Raw genomic sequence first — 14,835 nt, 5'->3', positions numbered from 1 at the left:
GTTCCGAGTTCTGAGCTAGTTGCAATTGCAATAACAAGCTGCAACAGCAGCAACAACAAGCGGCGGTAATAATGCCTCGACAGCAGCAACATCAAGCGGCAGAGCGGCAGATCGGCATTTCTGCCAGCGCGTTGATTATCCCAATCAGCAACACTTTACCAGCGTAAATCTATTTAATTTGCCAATGGCCGGCCACACGGCCCCTCTGCAGTCCCCCCTTGAGACCCTCCACCCCGGCGGTCCGTCGTAAAACCACAAATCAGCTGTTTCGACCGACGTAGCTCTTGTTAAATGTAATTGAACCTGTTCTTAAAGTTTTGTTTTGTAATTTATTATCGGCGCATGAGAGTTGCAAGCCGAAAAGCGGAGAGTTGGGAGCTTACGATATAGCTTATAGCTCCACGATCATCATCAGCAGCAGCAGCAGCAGCCGGAGTGATACTCATGTTGATGATGATGATGATGATGATTATTGAGCGGTGAGGCATGCGAAGATCGCGCGCACTCTTTTGCCAAGATCGTGCCTGACGCGTAATTGATTATTACGAGAGTGCAACACCACCAGCAACCTCACATCTCCTTCACTCCACTGGCCCAGGCCCAGGCCACAAACAGGAACGAACAGAAAATGCCAGCGTAATGATGTATTAGTTAAACTTGGCCAACCGGTTCGCATTTCGGCCATGAAAAACGGTTTAGAATTAGGAGCCGTGATTACATACTTCTGCTGCTGCCCCATGCCAACGAATTCGAGTGCGTTGAAATTGAAAAGAAGTGGGCATCATGTTGGATAGTTGCTGTTGCTGTTGCTGTTGCTGTTGCCATGGCTCTTCATGTTGCTGATGCTGCTGGTGGGGAATCAGATTGGAGTGCAGTTTTAACAGCTTTAGGAATGTTTTCGCAAGAACTTATGTACTGTTTTATAGAGTGAAATTTAAATGGCCAAAATAAAGGGATAATCGTTCTTACAGCTAACTAAATTCCTTGCAAAACCTTTGTAATGTCTCCCAAAAACTCAACTGATTTTCCTTATTTTCCCGCAACATTTTCAATGCCAACACTCCCAGCAGCTGGGCCATATATATTCGCTTCTGGTGGACTTGGTATCTAATGGCATTGGCTCAATTGACAGCACAAAAAGCTATGCAGGGCTATGCCGACAACGAGGGCCATAACTCATAAACTACAGCACATACCAAATACCAAGGGTCTACTATAGTGGCGACTGACTGTGCTGTGCTGTGCTGTGCTGTGTGCCGCCGCCACACGAAAAACTCCAATTTTAATTGCTCGACATTAAACGATCGACAACGACAACAACAACAACAGCACAAATCGGAACTTGGGCTTTGGATATAGCTTATAGAGGCTATAGCCGAGCTATACCAACCGCAGCAGTGCCATAAAATATGCACGTTTCGTTTGTTTGCCGTTGGTTTGCATATGTCCCCCATCCACAACCCCCCAAACCCCACTCCTCATCTGAAAACCCATCCAAGTACCCGGCAATATGGTCTGCGGATCGAAACTGAGACTGAGACCAAAGCCGCGCGCCGGAGCAGACAGCATTTAGCGTACGATTTGGCGGCGCGAAAAAGATAAACTCATAAATTATGGCATTGAATGTCACTTCAGCCACCGACAATAGCAACAACGACAAACTCGAGCCAGGATGCGAGAAGGAGAGAGGAACGGGATGCGGTATAGGGGATACGGTAACCGGGAACTGGAACCGAAACCAAGCCAGCCAGCGGTTGGGGCAGCCGGCGATAATGAAGCCCATTTTAAAGTCACTACCATTCAATGCGATTTGATTTACAATCCCATTTCGATTATAATCGATGATGATGTGTGTGCGCGCTTCGGCCGAGCCATGAACTTGCATATAAATACCAATCTGTGTCTTTGCCCGTCCTCAGACTGCGGTTCCAGGGTAGCTTTTGGGTAGTCCAGGAGCGAGGCGTTGGATGGAACTGAGAGCCCGGGGAATGCTAAGCAGAGCGGTTCCGGGGGTCGTTGGTCGGCGGTCTCTAGCGGTTTTCCAAGGAAATCGAAAAGCTGCCGCAGCAACGAGCAGGAGTTCAATCTTGTCTGCCCGCAGGCCACAGGCAACAGGCGCTGCACAGTGGGTCTTAATGGGCTAAAAGTGTATCAATGGGTTAAAAAGTTGGTAATAACTGATAGGGGAACTATTTCCTAGGATATTTTAAGAAGTTTATTAAGTAATCATTGCAAGGTTATCATTGTTATTAACCAAATTTCATATATCTTAGCACCACTGTACATTGACGTCTGGCTGTCTTGTCCCTGCTTCTTACCTGTTGGCGCAATTGAACTTGAATACGTTTTTGAAGCGGCGTTTTAGTTTAGTTAGCCCGCCAACTTGTCAGACAAACGAATGCGGAGCTAACGAACCCACAACCACCCCACACTTACCCCCCACCCAGACCAAGCTATCCACCAAACCAAGCCATCTGCAGACCCAGCCGATTCGATGATCATTGTCGCATCCGCCACGATGGTGGCAATTGTTTTGATGGCCGCTGATAACTGCAGCGGCGGGGGGCATGCCGCTGGGGACAACGGACCCCAAAAAACAAAAAAAAGTAAACAAAACTCGCGACAAAACGAAGTTCAATACAATGGAACCTTATATACATTTTGTCACCAGTCTGGCCGCAGTTCTTTATGGGCTTTTAATTGAAGCTGAGACCATTAACATTGGCCAAGCTGTTCCACAGCCCACGCTATGGGGCTTAAATTTATTACAACTTAATTGTTAATGTTAACGTTCTCTGTGTATACTGGCTTGTATCTGCTGTTCAGCTTACGAATATGTCTTCATTTTTGGCGTAACGCCCACTCAATAAAGGCCCTCAATGAGTGCGGGGCGGTTCTCGATGTTGGACGTGACTTAACTTTCAGATAGAACTATATAGCTCCACAGGGTCTGGGTTATTGGGAGTAATTTGCTGAATAGGAGTTTGAATATTTTGAACGGTTTTCAGATATATGGTTAGAACTATGTAAATCAGTTAATAAATTGGTATATGCTGTTAGTTTAAATCCATATTACGTAGTTAACAAAGCAGAAGATTGTTTTTTTGCTTACTTTTTTAACAACATTTCTCAAAAGTAAGTAAGCAATTTGTTACCCCATTTGTCCTCTTACAACGCCCACGAATTTTTCTTATTAGGCAAAGAAAGCTTCTTCTAGATTCTCCTTAGATGGCAAAACTTGCAGAAGATTTGCAAAAGACTTGCTGAAGATTTGCTTCCCAGGCAATTAGCTCAAATGCAGTGTGCGACTGTGATATAGTCGCCCACTTAGTAGGCCCGCTAGCGAAATGGCCTAAAATATGGCTGCCAACTAATGTCCATAATTTCATGAGCAATTTTGGTAAGCCAACGGTTGAGGAGGAGCCAGATCCAGAGGTTGTCGGGGAGAATACAGGGGAAAGGTAAAGAGCTCGCATGGCCATGGACGATGTTGCTGGCAAAGTGCAGTGATAAATCAGATTGTCACTTTTGTATATTTGCACCAACTGACGACGCCGTCTCCCTTTTCGCAAACTGAGTTGCAGTTGCATGCATGCCAGAGCAGGCTTTTGATGCGTTGTTAAACAGCAGAGGGCGAAAATATATGATTTAAGTATTTAATTTTAAAAAAATATAGCAAACAAAGTAACAACTTATTGTATATAATGTGTAAGTACAATGTATAGTTCCTTAATAAGGTTTACTTTTATCGTAAAAGTAGGAAAAACTTAGCCATTTGTTAAGAAAATCAAAGACAGTTTTTTCCTATCGGCAGTGTCTTGTTTTCCTAAGATTTGTTTCATTTTTTTTTGATTTTTCAATATTATATTTCATAAGTAATACTATAATTTTGATCACTATTAACATCGCATGCAACAGTCTGCCTCAAAATGCATTCGAGAAATTGAAGGGAGCAAAAAGCGGGAGAACAGGAATGCATTTCACTTTGCCAAGGGGCAACGAGTCATAATTATTATTATTTTGATTATTGCACCTGAAAGATGACATTATTAACATCGCTAATGTGGCGAAACAGGGCTGTATATATAGATATATATGTATAAGCACACTTGACTTAATGACTCACTGAGAGAAATTCAAGTATGCAAATTAATGTTTCCTTTTTTGTGGTCCACATTTTAGAAATTAAAAACAATAAGTGGTGGCCACTTACTAAAGTAGTTTCCTATTGTCATTATGCTGCTGACAGCAAAGGTTAAACTAAAAAAATGAGAATTAAAACTGTTAAATAAAACAAGAACAAAGCAGCTTAAAAGGTTAAACTTTGTTGTAAATTCATTCATTAGCAAATGTTGGTTGTTTTCCACTTTTGTGCTGTTAATTGCCACTTTTTAGGTGAGATTTTAGCAAATAGTAATGATTATTGTTGAATAAAAATCAAAATTTATAACTTTATAATGGGTTGATATTTGTTTTTGTAATTATTTTTAAGAATCTACATTTTATACCTTTCTACACAGAGAAAAACATGATGAAAAGTCTAGGAAAAAAGATCTCAAATTCTAGACTAAAAAAGAAATTAAAACATAATTTTATTAACTTAAAACTTTTATGTTAATAAATGTTATATAAAATAGTTTCCCCATTCCGCTACTGAGAAACCACAACCTCTTTCCGCTGCCGCTCCGATACCTGCCTAAGGTGCATCTTGGGCAGTTCTTCTATTTGACTTGAGGAATCTATGTGCCCGGTATCTGCCTAAGGTGCATCTTGGGCAGATCTTCTATTTGACTTGAGGAATCTATGTGCCCCGTATCTGCCTAAGATGCATCTTGGGCAGTTCTTCTATTTGACTTGAGGAATCTATGTGCCCGGTGTCTGCCTAAGGTCCATCTTGGGCAGCTCTTCTATTTTACTTGAGGAATCTATGTGTCCCAAAAACTTCGAAGGCTGGGAGCTGTCCATCGAGGTGGCCTCTTTCCAACAGGGACTCTTCAGCTGATCCATGAACTTCAGATGCCTCTCCGCACAATAGGGCTCCACGATGATGTAATGAGGATCATCCGTCAGAGGTCGGTCGTACATTTGCAGACGCGATGAGATGGCCAATTCCTGAATCCTTTTGATAAACTCCGGCCTACTCTTGGCCAACATGTTAAGGGCCTCCATGTTATATACCTCATCCATGACCACGAGATCCCCCGAAAGCGACTGACCCGTACAGATACTGCCTTCAGGATCAGCAAAGATGGCCTGGATGTACCGCAGCAAATGCCAGATGTGATGTTGACCCTTCCGCCACTCCTTGATGAAGGGCGTTAGATCGAGGGTTCTGTTCTGCGGACAAATATGTGGATGAAGGATCACCGTAGTGAAGACCACCGTGGGCAGGGAGACATCGTCTGGAAAACTATCTGGCAGCAGAATGGAGAAACGGAACACGCTGCCCGCATAGATTCCACTGTGCACGAAGATCACTCCAAACCAGTGGAGGCCACTGGAGTAACTTGGAATGGCATAGATGTTCTTCAGCTCCTCCTTAACCAGATTGTACTCGGCCAAGATCTGGTAGCCCTGTTTGATGAGGGCCATCCTGGGGTTGATTTCTGTGGTGACCCACATGGTTGGTTATTGCACGAGATGGTAGCTGTAGCTCTTCCAAAGATGTAAGCGGTGGAAGCTTGGGACTTGGAAGAGCTTGTGGAATCTAGCGGACTGTGTAGGTTTTGGAGGGTAACAAAGGTCGAAAAATAAAGAGAATTTTATAAACTACATATTGTGACAAGAAATTCTTAACTTAACAAGACATATTTTACCGAAAAGTTTTAAAACTAAGACTTATATAAAAAGTTAGCAAAAAGTACTTGACATTCTCTTTAAAACGCTGCTTCTCTTTGGTGTTGGATTTTCCACATTTCTGCCTAGTCTTAATTATTAAAGTAATTTTTAAAAAATATCTGCTTTCAGTGTCTTTTTTGGCGAATAATGCGTTAACTTACATTTATGCGGCATGTTGACTTGCGGCAAAACAAGATACAAGCGAGAAACGGGAATTGTCCGCAGAGACCTCAGAAAACTATGTATGTCCAGTCACAACTACATAAGGCCACGATATCAGGAGAAGGAGAAGGAGAGGGGGATAGAGAGGAGGGAATTACCTGGCGATGGGACTGGAACTGGGTATCTGGAACTGGTACTCAGCGGCATATTCAATCATGTCAAGTGTAATAATTTTGCGAATAGCAGATACACGCAGAAACCAAGCCCGCAGCAGCCTTGGGGAGTTGGGGATTTGAAGTTAAAGCTGGGCAAATGGAGAAGAAGCTGAAGATCGGGAGGAGCTCAAGATCTGGAGAGACGGGACATAGAAGGCATTGCATGTGTGAGTGTGGATTTTTGATTTATTGTCGCCACGATGTTCTGATGTACGGTTCTTTCACGCACTGGCAACATAATGTGGCATTATAATGTCGCATGTTCTGGCCGTGTGAGCTGGTGTTCGGCTCTGCGTCCGTGTGATTTGTTATGAATTTATTATGTGACGGAAGTGGCTGTGGCAAGGCTTTGAATTTGGCTTTTAGCTTTTGGTTATGGCTTTGGCTTTAGCCAACTGGTCAAACAGGCAAAAATGTTTGCATGCCGCCGGCCGAAGCTGCTAATTGGGGGAAATTCAGCTTTCCTCTTAAAGAAATCGCTTTTGGCAGAACAGCAAAATAAGTTTTGATATTTTTTTTGGCACCTTAACACGATGATTGGTTTACGCTGGAAGAGGGTATTATGGTTTTTGGATCAAGAAGTAGAATTTATTAAATTTATTTGGTTTAAGCTTGTTTTAAGTCTTGCTAATAAGCTAACGAACGAGGTTAGGATTTTGGGAGAAGTTTTTTCTGTACTAAAATCAGAAGGGAAACTTTCATAAGCAAGGATAACTTAAATAAGATATATAAATATCGTTAAAAGATCCAAATTTTATAGGTAAGTAGGCAATCTATTTCCTTTATTTTGATATATTAATATAAAACTTGATATTCATATCTCAAAAATCTTTCAAAGTAGGTAACCTTTAGTCATAAATATTTAAAAAGAGTATCTCAACTTCAATCCTTGAACATAAACATTCTCCCCTCTCTCTTATTATTTTTTCACATTTTATTTATTTTGGCAAACATATCCAAAAGCCTCAGTTACCGAGACAGACAGACAATGACGCTTCCTTGATAAGTTCAGCCCCAGAAAAGGGAATGAACCGAATGTATAAACGTGCCACACGATAAGGGAATTGCCAAAAAAAAAAAAAAAAAAAAATGAACGGAAATAAAATTTGGTGTTGCGGCGGTGCAACTCATTAAAAATTATACCGCGATATGAGGCGATATGATACGTTATGATTTGCGACCTGCAAGTTTTGGGAACCTTCAGACTTTCTTTATTTCTTTTGACTGGAATGGGAATGAGATCCGATCCAGGCTGGTGGTTAACGCCAGTTGTCAGGGGGCATGACATGGGTGCAACACCCAGGCGTGGAAAGGGATTGGCGGCAAGACATATTTTCACCTACAATGTCAATGGGTTGCACTGAGAGAAATAAATGGTAATAAGTACTCTTAAGATTTTGGTTTTCTGTCCATAATAAATATGCTTATAGTAGCTTAAATAAGTTTAAAGTTGAGTTAAGGTATAAGCTTCTTAAATCCCCTTTTCTCTCAGTGCACTTAACCCATGTCAGCGTGTTTGGCCCCAGGCAATTGCTAATATGTGGCCCGATTTTTCAGGGATTGCACCTGTGGGGGATAGGGATACCACTGGCTGGCTGTCACCTGGTCCAGGTCGACGTCCAGGTCCAAGTCCAGCATTCAATTTCGGATTTCATTCCAGTTGGAACTCAAACTCATATGCGGGCAGCAATTTCTCCGCCTTGCTGCCTGTCCTTCTTATCAGCTTTCTTCATTTATGTTGCCCCCTTTTTGCCTTTTCGCAGCGAACTTGCCACAGAGAACGAGCAGAGAACCCAGCCCGATTTTGAGGTCCGGCATTTGTAATACGGTGGCATATAACACTTAAGTGCCCGTTGTTGTTTTATAAGATAAACTCTTGCGGGGCCCACATATGGCCACTTTTGGCGGGGCCCTCGGATAACGCGATGCCAATTTCATTTACTGGCACTTTCATTAACCAACCCAGAACCTCTTACCAAAAAAAGAACCAAAAAAACTGCATCAAAGTTGAATAAAATAAACGAATTGGCGTGTTTTAAAGTTCTCGCTGAAAGTTGCGGGTTGGCCACAAAATGTTTGCTCTTCCCGCCGTGGAGGGAGGGATTTCTGGGAAATGTACTCAAATGAAATGGGTTTGTATTTCAGATTCAGCGATTGCTATCAATCAGTTATATATGGCAGAAAGCTCGAGGGTGTAGTCAACGGGAAACACTGGAAACTGTGTAAAAAAAAAAAATATTATTTTTGAACGAAGTTGAAGTTTGGGAACTGATCTTTTTCCGCTTTTGATTACTGAAATATACGTTCTGGAATAATGAAAGTTACTCTTAATGATTTAAGTTTGGTTAAAAATGCAATAAAACAAAGATATAGTATACTTTAGAATATCCATCATAAGCTTAAAACATCAAAGCTTCTCTGGAAGCAATCTGGCCAAACTTAAAGTGAACTATAAACTTTATAACCAGAAACAATTTGTTTTGTGAAAACCAAGAATGTTCTTCCTGAAATCAGATAAAACTATATATTGGCTTCCTTTTTGACTTTCTAAAGCTTTATAATACCCCTGAAATCAGAGAACTGAAAACTTTCCAAGCAGTATGAATTATGACTTTGAGTGCGTCTAATCTTTATTGCCTGTTGCAGCATACTTTCAGGCGGTGTCATAAATAGTCGCCCCAACTTATAGCCAATATGTGTGGAAATTTGAATTATTTTTGCACATTTATTGATTTATGCGAAAAGTGTCCAATGTGGTGGTAGAATAAAAAGAAGAAAAAGCAAAAGAAGGCATTGGCCAAATCGCAGACTCTGTGTGTGGCTTATTCAAATTCAAATTAGATTATATGCAAACACCGGCCAACTCTTTCACTTGCCGTTCTTTATTATTATATAGGAATGCCGGGGTCCAGGCCGAAAAGAGCAAAAACAGCAGCGAACGACTGCGAACCGGCATTCTACTAATATTTGCATAATCGCAGGCAGCTCAAACGAAGCTCAGCTCAACTGGCCAACAACATGCGGCAAAGCAATTATTTCTTTAAAAATAAATTGCATGCACAATTGGTAGCAATAGCAATTGCAGCAGCAGCAGCATCAGCAGCAGCAGCATCAGCAGCAGCAGCAGCAGCAGCAGCAGCGGCAGCAGGAGTAACAAAATACCCATCGAGGACCACCAGAGAATGGATCCACAGAACGAATCGCAGTCGGAATATCTGGCCGAAACCAGACGACCACGACGAATTTGGTCAAAACCTCTTTTTATTTTGCGGCGGCGTCCAAGGAGAAGAAGGCGGCCTGAGCGGAGGGGCGTGGCAGCACAGCACAGCTCAGCTTAGCTCGTTTTCAGCGATTTGTGTGTGTACGCCTCATTCGTTTATTTGCATATCGATTTGGAGTTTTTAGTCCGCCAGCTCTGCCGTCGAGGATTTCCCCCTAAAAAAATACTTGGCTTGGATTTTATTTGCCCACCAAACAGTTGCATAATTGCCCTGCATCCCTAGTCTTTTGGCCAAGCATTTTGGCCCCGAGGCTTTTCTGGGCTCATAAATACAAAACCTCTTCTCGTTCTCTCAAGTGCAAATTCAATTTTTATGAGACACTTGTGTAATCTTTAGAAGCAATCACTCGATGGTTGACATAATGCCAGCCGATCTGCTCGATAAGCACGTGCCTTTGGCTTAGTTCCATCAACTAAGCTCTTGGCTAAGCGGAATAGTCTTAATTTCGCTTGAAAGACCTGAATTCTTGGAAAAAGTTTTCCGGCAGTCACGTAGCCATAACGCGTTGCCAGGTCTATTGTTGTTGTTGTTGCTGTTGCTGCTGGGAAATTGAAAAGTTTTGTGGCCTCAAATTGCGCCCATCAAACTCGGCATATGGGTTAGGAGTCCTTTGTTTGGAAGTTTTAAGTAGCTTTAATATTAAGAAATATTTTAGGAAATAAACAGCTTAAAGTGTAAAGAAAATCATATTTTTGAGACCTTTTCTTTATACCTTTTTAAATATTTTTCTGATATTTTACCTTTTCAATCTTTAAATATTGTATTAAATATCAATCTAAGTTTTATTTTAATGCATAATTTAGCTTATATTATATTTATATATATTTTTGCCTCAATAAACCTCTCCCTAAAACTGTACTGCCCAAAAATTCGCTTTGCTAGAACAGACTTTTCAGACTTTTCCAACTGCCTCGGGAAATAATTAAAATTCTCACAAAATCTCCCTGCTGGTATTTTCTTTCGATTTTTTTGTTTAATTTTTGCATTTGCCTTGTTAGCTCTACATAGTAGTAAGCCCTTTGACCAGTCAACTCTGAAAAGGGTGAAGCCCTCCAAGTCAGTCACTCTCATTATGTCCGCTCGCTTTATCATGTTCCTTGTTGACATTCGCGCGGACACAAATGAAGCAATTTTCCTGACATGCAAAACGTGCAACAGTTGCGACTAGCAATGGAAAATGGAAATGGAAAATGGGGAATGGTAATGGGAATTGGTATTGGAATTGGAGCAACTGTTGCTGCAGTTAATTTTCGTATATTTAATTCGCTTTAAATTATTGCAGAGCGACCATTGAAGTTGCTGGTAGCTGGATGGCCGCTCTTTGATGTGCTCCCCGTCACCCATCACCTCATCACCCGTTAACCATTAACCATTAACCATTAGCCGGGCCAGAAGACGCCAAAGGTAAGGCCAACAAAAAGGAGCAGTCTCTGTCTTCAAGCTTCGAACTCCAGCTCAATGATCCATCTGTGATTTCCAATTTGCAAGGCAAATCAAAGGCCTAATGAATTCATTTCAATTAAACAAACAAAAAGCGAATCAAGCCACAAACCGCATCAACGACGACGATAGACAGTTTGCATTAATAAATCGTTTAGCTGGGAGCTCAGTTTCTTCTATATATCTCTTCAGGCCAAACCATTTGAACTTGGCATTTGCGGTCGAAGTACGTAGCAAAAAGCAGTACAAAGAATCTTGTATTAATTGATTCTGATCTTTGGAGTTGGGCCCATGCAGCTGCCAACTGAAGAATGGGGCTTAGCCAAAAGGTTACGGGTCTTGTAATTTGTGTCTTGTTTTTAATGAGCCAGTAAAGCGAATTAACGAATTAGTACTGGTAATTAATAAAGAACAATAAAATAGTAGCAATTTTTTTTATAGTTTTCTGAACGTTGTAACATTTAAGAGATTTATTGTTTTTCTCTTTTTTATGATATTTTTCCCGTGATTCCCGCTTTTAACTTTTTAGGCCAACAATGAACTTATTTTTCTGTCAATTTTGTTTATATATTTTACAATCCTTCAAGGAATATGTTTATGTTTGCTCTCTGAACATTCCAGACTTTATTTACAAACAGCTCAAGTTTATCCACAGGGTCAGTCACCCAAGTTTCTTTCTGCCGTTTGCTCGCCTTTTTTGGGGAATCGGCTGATAAGCCTTAAGCTGCTTAATCGATGACCAGAGAGTTGTCAAAAATAATTCACAGCAACTGAAAGGTAAATACAAATACAGGAAGACAGCCCGGCGTATACGTAATGTTATCAGTCCAGCAGATCTACCCTTTGGTGCTGCCTTAATGCTTCTCAAGAGGAGGACGGGGGGACACCGCAGCATCCAAACGAGCGGAATCCCAAATCGGATGGCCAAATCAGAGTCTCCTCCTCGTCGCGGGGCCCTTACATGAGAAATATTTTAGCGTACAATGCAAAAATGGTAGCAGCTTCGCAGCGTTTCCTTATCAGTTCTGCAACTCCGCTGACGGATGCAACCAAAAAAAAAGAATACAAAAAAAAACCAAGAAATGGGGTAAGTAAGAAAGGGAAACAAAGGCAGCGAAGGAGGAGGAGCTGAGATAATGCCACAATGAAGACAGCATAACGCGCCGCTGTTGAAAAATCGCTCCTCCAGCCTGACCAGCAGCATCAGGAGATGGAGAGGATGCGTCCTCATCAAGATAAACCAGCGTGCGCCCTGCTCTTTGCTTCTTTATATATCCATATACATATATATATATATATATAAACGAATATCTGATGTATCTGGGCAGCCACCGTAAGCCGAAAATCAAAGCTATAATAATGCATAAGTAATTTGCAGCCGAGGCAATCGAAAAGAGCCATCAGCCCGAAGAGAAGCTCGTGCCATGGCCGGCTCTCTGCCTTGACAACAGTTAATCAAAATCCATGGGGAACAGGGTCAAGACAACTCAGGCACACAGCCTGCTTGGGCCTCTTATTGCCCTCCACCTGGGGCAGTTATTTATTAACTGAGTAGCATTTATCGGCACATCGTTGAGAAACTGTGAGGACACCGCCCATCTTGAAAGGAATCGTAATCAGAGCAGTTGAAGAGCGTTTCTTTATGGCATTTGAAATGGAGGATTAAGCTTAAGGAATATATAAATATTAAAATATATAAAATATAAAAATTTATTAAATAAATTTACCCTTTTCCTTGGTAATTATTGGGAAAAATATTTTAATTAATTACTTCAATTAATGGCAACCATCTAAAGGCCATTTCCTGGACCCTAAAACTCTGCTTTTTGGCTTGCCACCTTAGAGCCAACATTAACTGGCCTAACAAGTTCAACCGAAAGGCATCCCAGCACAATGGCCAAGGCCCGAGGTGCAGTCAAATCGAGTCCCAGTCCCAGTCCCAGTCCCAGCATAGGGCCAAAACCAAACAATGCCAAACTCAGGTTGTAAAAACCGAAGGGGGCAAAAACCTGCGGACACTGAACTAGATTTTCATTGCTGAAAGAAGACAAAAAAAAAAGAAACAGAGAAAAAAATGAAATCAGGAAGTGTATTATATAATTTTATAGATACTAAACTCAACTTTGACACAAATCGGCTGAGTGCGGTCTGTAAACATGACATTTGGCTGTACACGAAACCAGCCAGGAGCCGCAACAACAACTTGGCCAAGTCTTCTTGGCGGCTGGCTTGGCTCTTGGACCGCTTCTTTAGAGGATCCAAAGTTGCCGGGCGATGCTTATCGCAAAACGTTCAATTATTTTATTTGGTGCAGATGTGGCTGGCGATAAAAGTGCCTGATAGCAACGGCATCGACATCGACATCGCCAATGGATCGCCATCGCCATCGCCATTGCCATTCGGAACCCCGGGTTCAGTAGCCAAGCAGTTGTTGGCCGTTGAAGTTAAGGCCGCCGCTTTTGGGATCTGGAAGAGCTCTGGTGCAGTGGCCTGGCCCTGCTTTGTATATGAGGTTCAATTAAAATCAGTAGAGGCCAGCGGAAAAAGCAGCTAAATAATTGACACAAGAAAGCAAAGCCGCAAATTTGCCGATCTGCTGGAGTGCAGCAGCAGCAGCAGCAGCAGGAACGTAGCTGGAAAAAATGTGTCATCCAATAAATGTCCGTGTTGATGGTCAGCCTCATAAAATGCTCTAAGCTAAAGGCCACAAAAACATAGGGGGAAAACAGCACGTAACTATGGGAAAAGAAAAGATACTAAAGGAAAAACTGTTTTTCTTCCGAGAAATTGTCTTAAATATGTCGGAAAGTTAGGGGATATGGGTATATGATTCATAACTATGTTTAACTTTAAGTAGTTTTACTCATTAGGGTTAGTTTTATATATCTTATAGATCTACTTTATATGTTTAAAAAGATAATAATGATACTTAAACCGTAAACTCTTAATAACAAACCTAACTTATTTATCACCTTTTAGAGCAAAATCAAACATGGCTTAAACACAAATATTGACTCCAAAAGCTTAAAGACAAAACTCCAACCGAAGCCGCAATGAGCGAGGCTGTTTACTAGCTGTTTGCTGCAGCTGGCAGGCAGTAAAAGTTACAATTAAAATTGTTGGAGCGGAGCAGAGTACTGACCAGAGGCCAACAGGAACCGTCTAGAAGCCAAAAGCGGATGTTGTGGGCAGTGCTGGCAATTCGTTTGCTATTGTTGCTTGTTCTAGCAATTAAAATTATTCCGTTTGAGCTATTGATGATGGCCCTATCCCTCTATATAGCAAAAACTGGCTAACAAAGTTCTTGGCATTCGACAATGTGCGGAAGCGGAAAGTGTGCCATTATGCGACAGCTCGATTTAGTTATCTAACAGAACCCAGAACTGAGCCAAACCAAACCGAATGACTGTGGCCAAAAAGTTCGCCGAGTGTTCTATATCAAGTTGAAGTCTTTCGGTTGCGGCAATATCAACTGGACCAAAAAACTCCATGTGGATACGGACCGCAGCAAGTTGGGAGTGCCAATGGTTTTTTAATACACGCTCTGTGAAAGTTTTACGGAGCGTGGAACGCGGAATGTCCAAATCAAATCCAATTCGCAATCAAATGCAAATTGCCATTAGATTAGTTTATTTGTGGCAGCAGCAGCAGCATCAGCAGCAGCAGTAGCAGGCAACATGAATCCACGCGGAATCCATCCTGTCATCTGTCGCCGAGCGAGTGACAGGTTTTTCCCTCAACTGAAGCTGAATTATATTCCCCTTCCTGCCGTTTGAGGTGGAAATAAATAAAAGAAGAAATAAAGTAAAAAATAAAAGGGCAACGCAGTTAATAACAAAGTGACGGAATATGCGACAGCAGCTGTCGCCCTGGCAAACAGCTTTCAAATGCCAAAAGGT

General features: G+C 41.7%; 1 protein-coding gene across 1 annotated transcript; it reads right to left on the bottom strand.

Annotated features, from left to right (window-relative positions):
- Positions 1-4,569: 4,569 nt before the first annotated feature.
- LOC108108950 (protein crossbronx-like) lies at positions 4,570-5,767 on the bottom strand. Its single transcript, XM_017217204.1, has one exon. It carries the CDS (start codon positions 5,620-5,622, stop codon positions 4,864-4,866), a length of 759 nt encoding a protein of 252 aa, XP_017072693.1. The 5' UTR covers positions 5,623-5,767; the 3' UTR covers positions 4,570-4,863.
- Positions 5,768-14,835: the final 9,068 nt, after the last annotated feature.

The sequence above is a fragment of the Drosophila eugracilis genome, unplaced genomic scaffold, assembly GCF_018153835.1.
Source record: "Drosophila eugracilis isolate 14026-0451.02 unplaced genomic scaffold, ASM1815383v1 contig_1765, whole genome shotgun sequence".
NCBI lineage: Eukaryota > Metazoa > Arthropoda > Insecta > Diptera > Drosophilidae > Drosophila > Drosophila eugracilis.
Note: the sequence above shows the minus strand (reverse complement) of the source record. Positions and strands in the feature narration are given on the sequence as shown.